We start from the raw sequence: 17605 nt of genomic DNA on the forward strand, positions 1-17605 counted from the left end.
AAGAATAATTATCTATGGTAAAAATGTAGAGCTTAAACATTCTTATTTTAAGTACGAACCGCCCTAGCATTAATTTTATCTTGGACCCAGTATGGCCTAAAATTGGCTCAATATGGGTCCTATATGAACATGCACCAAGAGATCAATATTGGGATGTCTAGATTTTTTAATATTGGTTCTAAATAGGGCCAATATTGGCCTATATATGGTCAATATAGAACCTATATGGGCTGAATAATGAATATAAAACATCGGAAGAATTTGACAACTCTATATAGGGCTGATATTGGTTGTAAAGTGTCTGTAAAATATCAGGCAAATCAGCAAATTCTATATAAGGCTAATGTCGGAAAATAATGACCCTTTGAAAGTTCATTGAGCCAAGATTTCTGAATATTGGTCCAATGAGGGACCAAGTTATTTTGCTGCTAGGGTAACTGAAAAACATAATAGAAAGAAAAAAAATTTAACCTGTCTTTTTGGCAAGAGCTGCAACTTTTTGTAAGGCTTCACTTTGTTGCAAAACATGACTATGTGTACTGGCAAGACTACTATAGGAGCTTCTGGCACTGCTGTCAGAACTGCTTACACCCGAATCCCCACTATCAAAAGTCCAGGAGAGTTTTCGAAGATGATTTCTTGAAGATCTCTCATTTGAATTGCGATCTAGACCCTTCCCAGAGGAGGATACACCAAACATTTTCATTGTATCAACTAATTCTAATACTAATTCATTTCTGGATGGAAATCTTGGAATGTCTTCTGGAATTTCGACCACCTGATTATCAATGTCAACACAACATAGGTTGGCCTGTATCAAACAAAATAACCACAGCAATTAAAACACAGGAAGTATAATTTCAAACTATGAAATACATACATAGCTGCTAACATGGATAGGAAAAAATACAGTAGATTTTACAAAATAATATAAATTTCATGATAACTGTTCCATAATATACTAAATATTTTACATAAAGGGAATTTTATGGATTTTTGTTGTCATCAAAATACAAAAACTTTTATAAAACTTGAACTGTTTTTTTTAAGCTAACTCATAATTTTTAATACTAATAGGCAAGTAATTTATTACTGATAGTTGAAATATTTTTTTATTAGTTAAAAAAGGGTGTTTTAAAAGAAAAAAAACTTTTAGAACAAAAAATAAATAAATTAATTAAATGAACTTTAAAATAATTACTATAAATGAGGCCTGCTTCATTATGTATTAGTAATACTTATTCAAATATTTAAACAAGCAATAAATTGTGTAAAAATTCTATTTCAATAGGGATTTTTTTAAGGAAACTTATTAAGTTTTAGGAAATTTTCTAAAATATGCAAAAACAAAATTTTTTTATTAAACCAGTAGACCAGGAGAAACTGGCAAAATCCAGTAGTCTATTAGTAAATCCAGTAGAGTTGGAAGCGATGTACAAACCATAATATATTTTAATAGTTGAGCTAATGACAAGGCACAGAAAGATAAAAAATACATTAAAATTTATTCCTTTATAATAAATAATTCCTTTATAAGGTTGTGAGAAGTATATGCATTGTGCCCATCTGCTAATAACATTAAAAAATATTTTTAAAAATACCAGTTGTTTGCATAAATATGGGTTATGGTGAAGGCTAGCCTGGGTCAAGGAGAGAGAGGTCAATACTGGGGACCTATTTTTTCTTGAGTTTTATGTATTCATTCATTTCATCATTTTTCATCGAGTTCATTTGAACAGAGAATTTATAAATTTGGTTTTTTATAATTACAGAAGTTTAAGCTTATGGCCAGTTCTTTAGAGTACATAAAATTTTAAAAATCCCACCCATCTTTAAAATAAAAAAAAGAGGATCTTAAAATAATTTTTAGACTTTATTTGACAAATATTAATAAAAATATAATAGATATAATAATTATAACAATATAATAAGTAAACAATAATTTTAATTATATAATTAATTATAATACAGTAGGGAACCGATTATCCGGAACGATCGGGACCATCGCTATTCCGGATAACTGATTTTTCTGGTTTTCTGAATCGCTACAAAAAGCCGTTTTTTTTATTGTCAAATTCAACTAAAAAAATATATTTGGAAATAATCTTTAAAAGAAGAAAAAAAACGATGAAGTAATACACTAATGATTGTTTCCAAAATGATGGTAAGGTTAACATCTTTCAAAAAAGAAGGAAAAATCTTGAAATCTTATGAGGAGAAAAACATTTGTTTTTTCAAAAATGGCGGGAAAATTTATCGAATTTCGTTCCGGTTATTTGGTTTTCCGGTTTTCTGATTTCCGGATAACGGGTTCTGTACTGTATAATAATTCAATTTTTAGGTAATAAGCAAAATAAATTTTCAAAATCAAACTCAGACCAAAAAATATTCTATCATAACATTGCTCGAAAAAAAAATTCCCTAGATAAGCTAATCAATCATTAGAAAATTGATTAATGTAAAGTGTACAAAAATGCTTTCTTTTGAAAGTAAAACTTTCACCTATTAAGAAAAATAGATTCTCTTACTTCGCATGGGATGGATAATTGAGCTCGTTCTTCCATGCCGCAACACAGTCCCATAATGTATGGGACAGGTGCATCAAGGAAGTGATGTAAAGATGCAGGCAATATTGGGACGTATACATGTTGCCAAGTGAAAGGAAATAATAACATCACAATACATTCAGCAACAATCATCAACTTATCATAATCTGTAGATATATAAAAAAATTAATAAATAACTAAAATTTATAATAAAATATTAGTACCCAGAATTTTTCAAAAACATCTATTACTAATGAGCTATGTTAGTTAGTAAAACAAAACCTTTAAAACAAATTCAGGAAAAAATATTGGAAGATGTACATGTGCATCCAATATTTAAAAATTTCATGTTCATGCAACTTATAAGTTGTATTATAAAACAAAACCGGCTTTGCTTACAGTTATCTAATGCTATTGATATTTTTCTCAAATCGCTATCTAATTTTAGTTTATATCAAACTTTTAATTTTTTTGAAAAGTATTTTTAAAAAATGAAAACCATAACATGAAGCATAAATAAATTCTTTAAAAAATATTAATATACTTATAACAATTAGAATTTTAACAGAATTTAATGTCTAAATAAAAGATAAAAGGAAAATAATATACATTATTTACCTGCAGAAAAAAGGAGAACTTGATTTTCTAAAAGAACACTGGTATATAATAATATGACGTTATCAACTCCCAATGTGGAAAAAAGAGTTTGATAAGAGTACTCAAAAAACGGAAGTTCACATGGACCTAAAAAAATAATTTTGATACTTTTAAATTGTGAAATAATCACATAGTACTTTAAGACATAATATACCTATATAATTTCAATTCATACCATATGAATATTTTAAACATAATAAATGTATTCAAAATACTTACAAATATTATAAATATATTAAAATAACTAACTGCCTAGAAACTTCAAAAGATAAAAAGTCTTTAATCGAAATAGTCTACAGTCAGGACCAGATGTCAATAAATTTGTTGATAACCTTAATAAAGGCATAATAAAAAATTTTGCAAGAAAAAAATGTTAGTTAAGCATCTTGCTACCAGAAGGTGCATTTGAAAGATTGGTAAACAGTGTCAAGAAAAGAGCTTTATTTGATCATCAAGATCATCAGTGCAGCTTTGCACAATAAACAAAATCCTTTACTTTCAGAAATTAGAGATACACAATGTAAAATGAACAAAACAAGTTACCAATTTATATAGAAAAGTTTGTCGCATCAATAATAAGGTAATAAAAAAAAGATGCCAATTTGGGATATTAGAAATGGAATGCTTTATTTTACGAGTATAAATTTTTGAATCATTTGAATTTCAACAACAGTTAAAATATTGTAAGGACTTTCAAAATATAAATAATTACCTGGTCTTTGGCACAAAACTTGCTGACCAAAACAAGTAAATTTTAAACTTCGATTAGGAGGAGGAAGAGGCACCTCAAATAAAATGTTGTACACATAAGATTCCAAACTATGCATCAAAAATTGAAAAAGAAAATAAACATTATATTAAGCATAAAAAATATTTTATGAAAAAAATGAACAAAATTTTTTAACACATTCTTATTAATCACATAATTTTTATCCAGTTTTACTCAATAACAAGCTACGTTAGCATTGTGCGATGCAATTTATAAAGTTAAGTTTAAGAATTATGAAGCATTAAACAAGAAAAAAAACTGTAATGATTTAACACTGCTGCATTATCAACAGAAATCCTAATTTTATATCTTAAGAATTTTTTTTGTAACATATTCTTACGAATTAATTTATAATATGACGCAAATATAAACATGGTAGAACCTTGATTACTTGAAATAATTGAGACCGAATTTATTTTAGATAAGCAAAATCTTCAGATTATAACAGTATATCATAATAATTTACATTTATGAAGAAACTTTGAAAATCAAGATAATTATTTTTTAATTTATTGTACATTTTATTTAATTTTAATATGAACTTTTAATCAATTTTTTTGTATAATAAACTATTAAAAGAGACATTTTATATCTATATTTTAATACAATGTTAGTATCTACAGGGGTAGAAATTAAAAAATTTCACTGGTCCTAAAGACCAGTAACGAAAAGATATTACTACTCCATACACATTCTATATTAAAATTGTTTTTTTTCTAACGAAAGTAACAATGTGAATTTATAATACGGAGAATGTGCAATGTCCTAATTATTATAAAATATGCTTTTTCGTAGAAAGAAACACAGATCAAAACATGAAACTGTAAATCAAAACACTGTATCATCCATTCACAATGATAACTGGCCCAGAGGACCACTGTAATGTTGTTGCATCACGCTTGCATTAAAATTTCAACAGCATAACTTGATTACCTTAGTTTCCCTTTCACACACCCAGGGGACCACTGTAATGTTGCCGCATCACACTTGCATCAAAATTTCAACAGCATAACTTTATTAACTTAGTTTCATAGTTTTCATTAGAGTAATAAACTTACTAGCTCACATTAATTTATTTTTCTCAGATTTATTCATTTTTACCATATTGGCATTTAAATTCTTAATTGATATCTTTATATTGATTTTACTTAGCTTAACTGCAAACAAGAGAAAGTTAGCCGACTTCGGCATGCCTGCTTGCTCCGGCATCTTTTCTTAAAGAATCAACCTTTTACATACAATTAAACTTTTAAAATAATTCATGTTTTAATTAATTCATTCATGCAAGGCGCTTCCTCGCAGAAAAAGGCACAGAAAAGGCAGGAAGGAGGGTAGGGTACGTAACCAAATTTTTCAACAAAAAATAAGCACCTTTTAAGTACTTTTTAAGCACTCAAAAAATATTTTTAAGCACTGTACACAAAATGCAAATTAATTTTCAGACTTTACATGCTTAACATAAAATAACCAGTTTCTGACAAAGAACTCTTTGCTTGGTTATATTAGCCATTATAAAAAGGTCAAGAGGTTTTTCAGTTCGATATCAGAGGGTGGAAAATGATGCCCGAAGTTGAGAATATCTTACAAAATGCATGAGAATGCAAGAATCTCACCGAACCCAGCTCAGTATATACATTGCGGAGCCACAAGTATTTCATCAAAAATATTAAGGGATTGGTGCTTTCATACGATATGGACCAACGGGACGTCGAAATAGATTGTGGTTAAATGAACTGTGAAAACGTTGAATAGAACAATGTGAAAAGCACGTTTTTGAATAATATGAGGCGAAAATCGATATGGTCAAGAAAAAAATTTAATTTTGGAAAAGGGAAAATTAAGAACTTTTTTGAAACATCCAATGAAAAAAGCACCTTTAAGGGCTTTTAAAAAATGAAAATAAGCACCTTTAAGCACTTTTTAAAAACGCTACACACCATGGAAGGGCTGTCCTTCTAAAAACACTAAGGGAGGACACTGTGTAATGACTTGTGAAAAGTTTTAAAAAAATTTTTATGTAAAATTCAAACAAAGTTTTACTCTTAACTCTAATAAGAATTTTTTAATTACAATACAAATCTAAAATTGAATGAAGCAAAAGATAAAAATAATCAATACATAAAAAGAATAATTAGAATTTTGAGTTTAAAAGCAGTTATTATGAAGAACATGTAAAAAGCTATATTTAGTAGAAGATATTTTTTCCCCGTCCTTTGAAGTAAATTATGATTTTATCATAGTTCATAAAAAAATTTATTAAATTATCACCGTTTCACATAAATACATTTTTCATTTTGGATTATTTTAATATATCCTGTGAAGATACATTGTAGAGGTTAAAGATCAGTAATAACATATAAGTCAACCTATGGACTTATACTTCGAAATTTAAATACAAAAGAATCTAAGGAGGCATTTCATACAAAAAAATATAAATCATTTATAAATTCATAGATTTTATTTAGCTTTTTTAAACAAGACTTTGTACATGTTAAACATTAAAATAAAATACTTAGAAAAAAAGTAATATAATAATAGAGTATACCTCATGGCAGGTAGATCCCTGGTCATCACCTGGTTATGAAGACCTTCAAGAAACTTTCGGCAAGTCACAACCACAGGAAGTTGCGTTATTAAACAAATACATTTTGTAACAAACAAAATATCCCTTGACAAATCAAACAATGCACCGGAATGGTTATGTGATGATTGACGATTATTAAGCTTAAAAGAGCGAGGAAGTGAGCGAGTACTGCCAACATCAGCAATGCCATGGACACCTGGTACTTTACTACTGCTTAATTCAGTTAAGTGCATAGCCTAAAATACAATTAAAAGTTAAGCACTAATTACACTATAACAGATAAAAAATAAGTGTTTATATAAAGTTTTTATATAAATAGCTATTGAATTGAAAGCATGTTAAAAGAAATACACCAAAACATGCAAATAAAGTTGAATTAATAACATAATTTAAGTCTTAAAATGTAAAGAAGATTACATTTAAAGTGGATCATATGGGTTTTATAAATTCTTAGCAAATAATGAAAAAAGTGAGTGATCACTTTTTGTTATCATTACTTTTTTATTCAAATAGATAAGTATTCATTTAATGATGTATTGCAATCTATGACTAATATTAAAGAATATATAAGTAAAAAAAAGGAAGAAAATATACAGCAAAATACTTTGTAAATATTTTATTATTAGTCATCAGATTGCCATTATCTTTATAATTAAAATTGGCAGGCTATTTTAGATACTTTGCTATTATAAAATTTAAAATTTGATCTGTGTAAAGAATAAAAAGCATTTTTTTTTATTAAGAACAGAGATTAACAAAACAAAAAAGTGAAAATAAATTAAAAGACTTTTGTTTTAATAACACAGAAATATCATTACATTTTAATAGGATTCTACACAAATTATCTATAAAAAAAAATTAATTTCTAAATTGAATTATTATTACTCTTCAACAGGGGTGCAGATTATGTCCGATTGCACAAATAAGGTTCGGGACAAATTCAGTCTACTCAGGAGGAAATTTTTGGTCATTTTTTCTATAAAAATGAGGCTAATCTTTTAATGTAATAAAAATGCTTAATTTAAAAAAAAAAATTGGAACAATATTTCGTTAAATAAGGCATAATAAATATGGAAAAGTTATCATTTATATATCAAAATATACATTTTTAGTTTTTATTTTAACACACAATTCCTCATGCCAAATCAACTTACTGTCTAAAAAGAAAAATAATATTTTTTGGTAAGTTTAATAAAGCATAAATAATGGAATACCTCAATTTCTTTACATGTTAGTTTGAATTTCTTAAGCTTATGAATAAGACTACAAATTTAGTTTTATGAATTATTATATATATCAATATATACCCTATTTCAATATATTTTGATTTCTATTATTTTTTACACAAATGCTATTTTATTCAAGAATTTTGTAAAAAAAATTATTATTATTTTTTCTTTTTTTTGTAAAATAAAAAGTCATTATCAAAGAATTTTAAGAATATACAAACTTTACTTTCTAAAAATATTTTTAAAAGTTATAGAAACTATAAAAAGCACTATAATTTTGGGAGAAATTTCAAATAAACAAAATTTGCTAAGGGAGAAATAGTAGATCTTCAAAAAATTTCTGTGCCCCTGCTGTTTAATGGAGTTTTAACATAAAAAGATGTCATTGCCTTAGCTCATTACAAGTGAATAAATCTGTTATTTTTTGTTATAACACACTCAGCAAGTTCATTGCAGCAGATAAAACTGAAACTTGATCATACAAATGCCAATTCTAAAATACAAACAAATATAGAATGCTTTATATTAACAATAGAAAATATTATTTGACAAATTTGCATCAAATTCATAGGAAAAAACGACAACATGAAAGAGTCATTCACATTATATGTGTCAGCACAAATATTAAGATAGAAGCAAAACAGCTAAAATTAACTAAAAAGAATGAAATTTATACAATCTTGGGGGCAACACTCCATTTACAGGGTGGTTACAAAATGCTGTTACAAAGAATCATTTTATTGTACAGATATTAAATAGAAAATGATAAATTACAAACTATGATGAACACTATAAATGGAAGTTTATCTTAAAAATATTTATTTGAATTGACCACCATTATCAACGATTACTAAAAAAATAATATCTTAAGCCATTGTCTGATAACAGCACGAATCACATTAAGAGGAAATTTGTCCCATTCATGCAATCAAGAAGCTCTGTGAGTGTCTAAACCTCTGCGCTGCTTAGCATTAACTATAGACAGAGTCCCCCTAACACAGTAGTCTAAAAGATTTAGATCCGATGAAGAAGAGGGCCACTCGTCTTGCTTAATAAATTTCGAACAATTGATATGGCGCCATGCCTGTGTTGTTTTGGCTCGGTGTTACTGAGTAGAACTTTGGTGAAATATCCACTTGATTTTGTGATACACTCTGTCACTACAACACTATAGCCCAAACCCTTACAGAATTTTTGTTCTGAAAGCATTACACAGTTTGTACACTTTCAGGTATATCATCAAAGGGTGTTGCAATATACAATATTATTTTTAGCATTATAACTTTGCTCGGTGGAAAATATTTTCTCATCAGAAAAGATTATTCTGTCAACACTTTTGTTACCGGGCTGGTAAGGCAATTTCTTACATTTTTGTAACCTTTTTAATTTTTCTGCAATTGTCAAACCTTGAACTTTTCTTTTGCGATTAGGGCAAAAACCCAGGTCTTCCTTTAATATAACTTGCAGAGTTCTCTGACTCATGTTCTCTTCAGCAGCCATTTTATTAACAGAGCATTGTGGATTCCTTCGTATCTCTTCTTGAATTGTTTTAATGCGCTCTTTTGTAAACTGAACGCGGACGACCAGATCTGGATCGATCTTAACAGCTATAAGTGTCTAATAATCGATTTATAGTTCTATATATAAATGTTTTATTAAACATAAGAGATTTTAATTGCTTGAAGATTCCACTGCAGAAAATATGCGATCAAAAAGCTGTTCGTCTGCACTTATAGAAAGTGCCACACACAAGAATTGGGAGAGAAAAATTGTTTCACTAAACGATTAAAATTAATTCCTATTTTTTTTAGTGTCACAGTGTTTAATAACCACCATGTAGGAATGTCGCATTCGCAGGCTTGTAACTCAGCAGCAAATAACTCAGTTAAAAAAAATCAAGCAGTTCTAGTCATTTTTAAGAAAATACGTCTTAGTGGGATTTACACTTACTATAACTTTTAATAATTTAACTTTTAATAAGTTTGAAAAACTTTTAGTTTCACAAAATTATTAGAACTGCTTGAATTTTTTTAACTGAGTTATATGTTTTTAAAGAATATTTTTTGAAATATGATTTATAAATGGGGGATTTGTAGCAGCATTATTTAATTTGAACCTGTAAACAATATACAGAAATTAATTCTTGATAAAAGAATTAAAGAAAAATTAAACATTTTAAAATTTTTATACAACTTTAATGATATGTATTTTTTGTGAGATTTTTCAAAAATATAATACCTGAAGAGTATGCATGGCATCACATATTTTCCTATCATTGACCTCTTCATAGAAAGTAAAGCATTGACCATATGTTCGGGAGCCATCTTCCTTAGTTATAATGAAAGAATGGAAATATGGAGCACGTTTGTGTTTTTGCGAGCGAAATGTAAGCCCTTTTGGCAAGCACAGCTAAAAAACAATAGAAAAAAAGTAAAGCACTAATATTTGTTTTAGTCATACACTAATAGTACAAATATGGGACTCACAATACTTATTGGTTATAAATATAGAAATCATGTTTTAGCATTAGTTTTCCAAGTTGTCTCCAACTCAGCACTAGTTTCCATATTCTGAACTTGAAAATTGACATGCATTGCCAAATTGTCAATATTTATAAATATAAAGCTATATTTCTCAAATTTATTATTTTTACACAAGGAATTTTGTTACCCAAATAAAATTTATCAACACTCTTAACCCTTTCGAGCCGACTGTCACATATATGTGACAGCAAGAAACGCGCTCACTTCCCGGCCGACACACCCGCGTGTCAGAGAGTTTTCTCGTTCACCCCCGACCGTCACATATTTGTGCCAGCGTTTCGGAACGTTTTAAAAAATGAAATTTCTTCCAAAAGATGGCATTGTATGTCCTTATGGTTTCAGATACATGTAGATTTGACCTTCTACTCAAGATGAAAGTACATTCACGTGGTTTTTAGGGGAAGGAGAGGAGGGGGGAATGTTTTATGAGGGCTCTTTAAATTAGCACGTGATATTTATTTACAGTAAGTAAGGGAGTTTTTTTTATCTCTCGCTACTTTCGATTTTCGGATTAGTTTTTAGTGGATAATTAGATCTTGTAGGCTTGAATTTTTTTTCTTTTTACCGTTAGAATGTCGAAGCGTCGAAAATTTTTAACTGAGCTGGAAATAGAGGAAATTATGCGAAATATTTAAACTTATTAATATTTATATTACATTTAAACAAGAAATAACTTAAGTAAATAAAGTATCCATAGAAATATATATAAAGCATATGTCACTTAAATACTCTACAGAACAATATTAAACAACTCGCTGATATTTCGGTAATTTCATGGAATTAGGCTTAACATCGAAAAACCCTCCGGCCCTGGGGAGACACACGCTAGAGAGACTGCCGGCCTCAGCGGTAAGCGGGCTTTCGCGCTTTGCGTCGCGAAAGGGTTAATAATGCCATATTCAATAATTATTGTATGTATTCTCAATATTATATTTTTGATATGTTATACTATTGATAAAGATTTAATTGTATTTCCTAATTATGGTTTTTCATTGATGCTAGCAATTTTGCCATGTTTTATATATCTATATGTATTATTGATCGTCAGGGTCAGCTAGAATCTGACAATGTTTCTACGAGTTGACCAATTTGGCTTCATAGTCCCTAAATAATCAATAATTATTCAACACACTTTTTGTTTAAATTCAACATTATTTATGTTATTTAAATTCTCAAAAGGAACGATAGAGATGAAGATAAAAAAAAATGGTTGATGTTAATGATATTGCCAATAGATGGGACTTTAGAAAATGATGTACATTAATTAACTCAGATATGGCACTATTGGCTCTTGAAGTTATTGGCACTATTTCTTTAACTAAACGCTATTTTGATATAGAGCATAATTATAATTTTCCCAGATTGCACACAACTTAATTAAAAATTTACTTACAGAGACATACAATCAAAAGATAATCAAAAGTTATACAAATAATTTATGAATTTGGAAATACTACCTCACATTGTTGAAAAAATATGTGTTCTGAAATTAATAAAGATGATTGTGTCTATTTGCATTACGGATTCCTTTGAAGATTTTGAAAATGTAATTTTGATGTGAAAGAAAGATAGAAAAATTGTAAAGTGCAAGGTAATAGTAATAATGAAGGTTAGATATCCCCATGTCGGTCGCAAAAAAAAATAATGTTTAAAAAATTTAGAACATGAATTTAATGCATTACACTCTTATAAATTACATTATAACACTGTATAGTAACATTGCTATAATATTTTGCGGAAATTTTGCTTTTAATTTAATTTTGTGTAATATTTTGTTTTTGTGTCAGAATATTTTGCGAAAAACTACTGTAGCAAATAACTTTAATGGCAAATTAACTTTTTTTTTAAATGTTTTATTGAATTGAATAAATGTTAAGAATTCTGATGCAGACTGAAAAAAAAGTACGAAATCTATCTCTCAAAAATAAAAATGTTATGAATTAATAATTATTTTAAAGAATTGATGCAGCTTCTGCATTAGTTTGCATTATCTCGTGATGTACAGATCCACTGATAACCTAGGATTAGCAGTCTATTATAATAATTATTACACACACGCATGTACATATACATCTCTAAAAATAAATTTTGCCTTAGGCCCTGCTTTTTGTTGGGAAACCCTGTTTTGAAAAAATCTAAAAAAATAGAGAGTCGTCCTAAAGTATAGTGCACTCACACATTATTAATGTTGATGTTAATTAGATAAATATGTTTGCTTACCATGCCCACTGCACTTTTGTCAAAAGGATTCCATGGCACATTTTCAGGATAATGTGATAAAACTTTTGACCGATAAGGTCTATCCAATGGAGTACAGTGCAAACTTTCACCTAAAAACAAATAAAAAAATGAATTATATACAAGGTTAAGTTTATAACATGCCAGAGGAAAAACTTTCAATAACCTACTTTTTTTCTTATGGTACATCGAACAATAAATTTTTTAAGAAAATTTAGAACATTATGATTGCTATTAAGAACACATATAGTTACATATTTATTTTAATATGTTATTAAATAGAAATGATAAAAAATAAGTTTATAAAAATAAAGGATTTTAAAGATTTTATTTTGTTGCTGATATATCCATACAGCATTGATATTTTTTACAATACTTTTGTATATAACTTGAAATATTTATCTAAAATTTTTAATTAACAATGAACTAATTAAACAACCACTGTTATCCTGTTGAATTTTAGCTTTCATTTAATTGAAAACTCACATTAATGCAAAACACAATTATACATAAGACGGCATTTTTAGTAATCAGGGTCACTGTGTCACAGGGTCGCATGCAGGAGCAAGTGACCAGTTCAGCACTGTTTTAGTTACTTAGTTATAAAAATCCATTATCATATTTTGTCTAATAATTGTAAGTCATTTTTGTCAAATATTTTTTACAACTTTTAAATAAAAATTAAAATTTTATGCTTTAAAATTTATTTTTTCTTCTAAATTTTAAATAATTGAACTAACATGAAAATCCAACGTCACCAAAGGTGAGGGTTTTTGAGGTCTTTGACGAAAAGGTTTTACACAATACCCTGATAGTAAAAAATATGGCAAAAAAATTATCATGTGTCCAAAACTTACCAATACGATTAGATACAATAGTTTCAGATCAGGAGGGCCTTCAATCAGTGTCCAAACATAGTCTAAAACTAGTTCTGTGTTTGGACATTGATTCGTCATTATAGAACCAAAATTATAGCAGAGCATGAAATATCATTCTTAAAGTACTAGCCAGACTAAAATTTTTGCTCCTACTATTTTCATGAAAATTTATAAACAATTTTCAAAATTTTAACAAAGGCAGTACGAAAAACTTTTTGGGGAGATTTCCATATTGTGATCTACGGCAGAATAATTGCCAAGCCATGGCAACTTCCGGGCAGCAGCCAGCGAGAAAATAAAAAACATCACAGAAAGGGACCAATTCAAAAGGAGTAACTGGTAACCATCCCTGGGAAAATATTGGTATGTTTTTTTTTTTCAAAAAAAATTTACAAGTTTAAATACGGAAATATCCCCAACTTTTTGTTCATTAAAACCATAGAAGAATATAAAAACGAGAAACAGCTGAAAATCACAGATATCAGTTTTAAAAAAAAAAGATGTTAACAGTTCGAATGTTATCGACATATTATTAAAAATGATTAATAGATAAAGAATGTTAGAAAAATTAAGACATCAGAAATTTTCTTGTAATTTTAACACTTCATATTTGTATACCAATGCCTTTTGATATTCAACAATTTTTTCTTTAGAAGGCCAATCCAAGGTTTTCAAAGGTGCCAAAACATGCAGAGGTGTTAACACATCTGGTGACATAAATTGCAGTTTTTTTGTGATGCACATCTTTACATATTTAACTAATATCTCTCTTAAAGTCCGAAACTATTGCATTTTGCCCTACTTCAAAATTTTTTAATTATAAATTTTACGCTCTGACTATAGTATTTCTTCTCATGCGGTACTTTTAGTGCTTTTCTTAGCTTCAACCATACATTGCTGGACACGAAATTAACAGAGGTTTAGACCACTAAAATCTGGTTCGAACAACACAAAAAAAATTATCAGTGGTTTGGCAAAAAAAAAAAAAAACATGAGATAGAATTGATTTTTTAATCTGTGCTTTTGAAACATACTTCATTATAATTATTAAAGGTTCTCTTTACTTATTAAGATAATTTGCCTTTAATATTTTTTTTTAACATTTGATTTATGAATAAGCTATCAATGTAATTTTAATATTAAATTTCATTTTTCTTTTTTTTTTTAATTTGAGAGAGGAATGAGGAGAATGGACCAAAATAAATGTAGACAGATTAGTGAAATTTTACAGCTGGTTAAAAAAAAATTTTAAAATTTGGACCCCGTATTCTATTGGAACTTAATCTCGTTAAAAAAATTTATGTTAAATTATGTATTGTAAAAAAAATTATGTATCTCGTTAAAAAAAACAACAATGCAAAAATATTTTGATGGGGAAGAAAGCAGACAAATCAACAAATGAGGAAAGTTGTTCAAAGAAAAGTTTTAATAAGAGAAAATGATATTTAAACACATTAAAACGATAAGATAATAGAGGAACCCTATAACGATTTGTTTTACGATAAAACTGCAGAATTCTTAGTATTGTTTCTCAAGAGATAAAACTGGCACATCGAAATATTATTTATATTCTAAGCTGCACAATATAAGCACCATAAAAACTAAGTACTACTATTTTTATTCTAATATAAGGACAATTGCAAGCTATTTATAAAATGATAAAAAAAATATATACATGAAACAGAAACAAAAACATATAAATTTTTAACATTGACCGTAATCTTCATTCAGAGCAACACTAAGCAAATCAAGGATTTGCATGATATTCATAAATACCAATAAATATTGGGCCACAGATTCGTTAGAAATGAATTATTGTTTTTATAACTAAGTTGATTAATTTTTATCCCGTTTTAACAAAATAATACCTGCTAACTGATCTGGCTCCAGGCCAGAACACAAATCAAGTCCACATATAACAAAATAATCAGCCAATCGTTTATCAACCAGGGGAGGAGGTGAATCAGACATATTTTACTTATTTATAGTTTTTAAAGTCATCATGTAGTATTTTTTATAAAACTAACTAGCAAATCCTATAACACAACTCGCCATCTTGTTTACAGCCTAAACGGGCCTAAACAGAGGTTTTGAAACACATTTGCGCATGTCAATCACCCCCATGATTAAAATTGTTTATTGATGTGCGTCAAAAGGAAAAAAGCAATGTGCGATTCACGCAACCATTGGCGATCGAAATGGGCTGCAGGTGGCGTCGAGCAGAACTCTCTACCTATGGCAACACTTCACATGCTTTCCCCATTAGCATGTGGAAAGTCATAGAGAAAGGAAGTACATTAGTCTCTCTCTTGATTTTCATATATATATTAAGATCTTTTAAATTGAAAAACTATATGGAACTGAAAACTGCATTAAACATAGTTCTAAAGAAAAGTATCACGGAAATTTTAAAAAATATTTTTATTGAATAAAAGTCCCGCAGGCGACTGATCGTTAAGACACGGTTCTCATCAGATCACCGAAGTCAAGCATCACTGGCTGCGGTCAGTGTGCGGGTGAGTGACCCACTTGGATCAGTCTGCGTAGGGACCGAGGATGTGCGGTATTGGTCCTCGTTAAACTGTGCTACCGTAAAGTGCTCGACTTCGCGCGCAGGTCGTTGGGCTACCGAAGCGGGGGTGCCATCCCCTCTGCAGAGGATCAAAATTGTGATGGCATGTCTTCGGATCATCCTCAGGGATGTTTCCCAGACCGTCGCCAATAGCCCATTGTGCAGCTCTAGTGCGACGTAAATCAACAAAATTAAAAAATTATTGAATAAAAAGGGAAAATATCGTAGTACATTCCTATACAACTGAAAAGAGCTCTAAACTCGCAACCATTGAACGAGCTAGGGATAGAAAAATGACGTCATTTTTGCGTCACGTTTCTACTTCTAGCGAAAACCTGCAACCTCGCGCTTTCGAACGGATTTTGCTAACGGGCTGCGATCTTCATTTTTCCTCCCATCTATCGGATGTCTTTCACCTAACAATTTGCTGGTGAAAGCGATTCGAATAGGATGCATTTAACGCTGGGATTAAATTAGATTTTTGATTTCAAAGATAATTTATACCCACGTATTTTAGGATTTTTTACAAGCATTTACTTAGATATTTTATGAATATATTTCAGGCATCTTTTTTTCTCTCACAAATTTATTATTTCATATAATAAATCTTAAATAATTAGTTTCTTGAAGAACTTATTGTAAAATCTACAATAATCTTGCACAACTTTAAATAAAACGTGAAAATTTTTTTGTTCCAAATTTTTGCGTATTCTTCGCCATAATATGCTTAGTATAATTATTACCGTGCTTTTATTAACTTTTATTATAACTACCTTGTAATATTTTCAAAATATTCGATGAAAAAAATGCATCATAGTTTAAAGGAAAACTGGTTTTTTAGTAAAACTTTCCAATTTTTTCTTTAAAAAAATTGGTGAGTTATGACTGAGATTAATACAAAATAAATAAATAAGATTACTGTAACTAAATCGTATATAATAAAAATAAGAATTACTATAAATTGTATACTTATTTTCATCGTTTCCTGGTAAGTATTTTTTAGTTTTGAAAGAATTAATTTCAACTAGAATTCAGCTATTCTGTTTTTAGCTACATATTCAAATTCATATCAACTATAAAATTTTGCTGTGTAGTATGTTATCTAAAAGTAATGAAGGGTTAAACTATGTATCTATTATTGGAGAATAAAGTTTTCCAGCAAAGAACATATCATTTCGAAATTCTACGGATTTATAAATCAGGCAAGTGTAATCATTTTTAAAATAAAAAATTTGCTTTTAAATATTTTTTTTTCTCATTTGATGATAGTTCTCTGCAGAATGGTTTTTTACGTCTGATTAAGAACTATAAGAATAAAAAGAGAAACAATATGGAAGTTTCTTATTTCAATATGAGGAGTTTTTAAAATCGTTTTTTTATCCTAAGAATCCTTTATTTACCGTTTTTTAGTTTATAATTTTTTGATAAAATTGTTGTTAAAATAATTGTTTTGAAAAATTAAATGGTATAACATTACGTGTTGATGTATAATTCTTGTATAGTCTAATGTTTGAAATAATATGATTCAAAAAAGTATAGAATAAAAATTCGGTACTTACGTATTAATGCCACCGCAACTTCAGATTTGG

The 17605-nt window shown here is 28.6% G+C and overlaps 1 protein-coding gene across 8 annotated transcripts in view; it reads right to left on the reverse strand.

Annotated features, from left to right (window-relative positions):
• The window catches only part of LOC107441620 (DENN domain containing pinstripe), a 54437-nt gene extending 38806 nt beyond the window's left edge, over positions 1-15631 (reverse strand). For 4 of the 8 annotated variants that reach the window (XM_016054950.3, XM_071184073.1, XM_016054949.3 and 1 more), the window contains exons 1-8: positions 15313-15631; positions 12549-12658; positions 10024-10194; positions 6518-6792; positions 3916-4022; positions 3165-3290; positions 2529-2713; positions 472-811 (exon numbers count right to left, since the gene is read on the reverse strand). In XM_016054950.3, coding sequence (XP_015910436.1) covers positions 472-811; positions 2529-2713; positions 3165-3290; positions 3916-4022; positions 6518-6792; positions 10024-10194; positions 12549-12658; positions 15313-15415 — 1417 coding nt within the window. In that variant the 5' untranslated portion in view covers positions 15416-15631. The remainder of the gene's footprint in view (positions 1-471; positions 812-2528; positions 2714-3164; positions 3291-3915; positions 4023-6517; positions 6793-10023; positions 10195-12548; positions 12659-15312) is intronic. The other 4 variants (XM_071184084.1, XM_071184082.1, XM_016054951.3 and 1 more) reach the window with 1 other exon arrangement.
• Positions 15632-17605: the final 1974 nt, after the last annotated feature.

Source organism: Parasteatoda tepidariorum, chromosome 1 (assembly GCF_043381705.1).
Source record: "Parasteatoda tepidariorum isolate YZ-2023 chromosome 1, CAS_Ptep_4.0, whole genome shotgun sequence".
NCBI classification, from domain to species: Eukaryota; Metazoa; Arthropoda; class Arachnida; order Araneae; family Theridiidae; genus Parasteatoda; species Parasteatoda tepidariorum.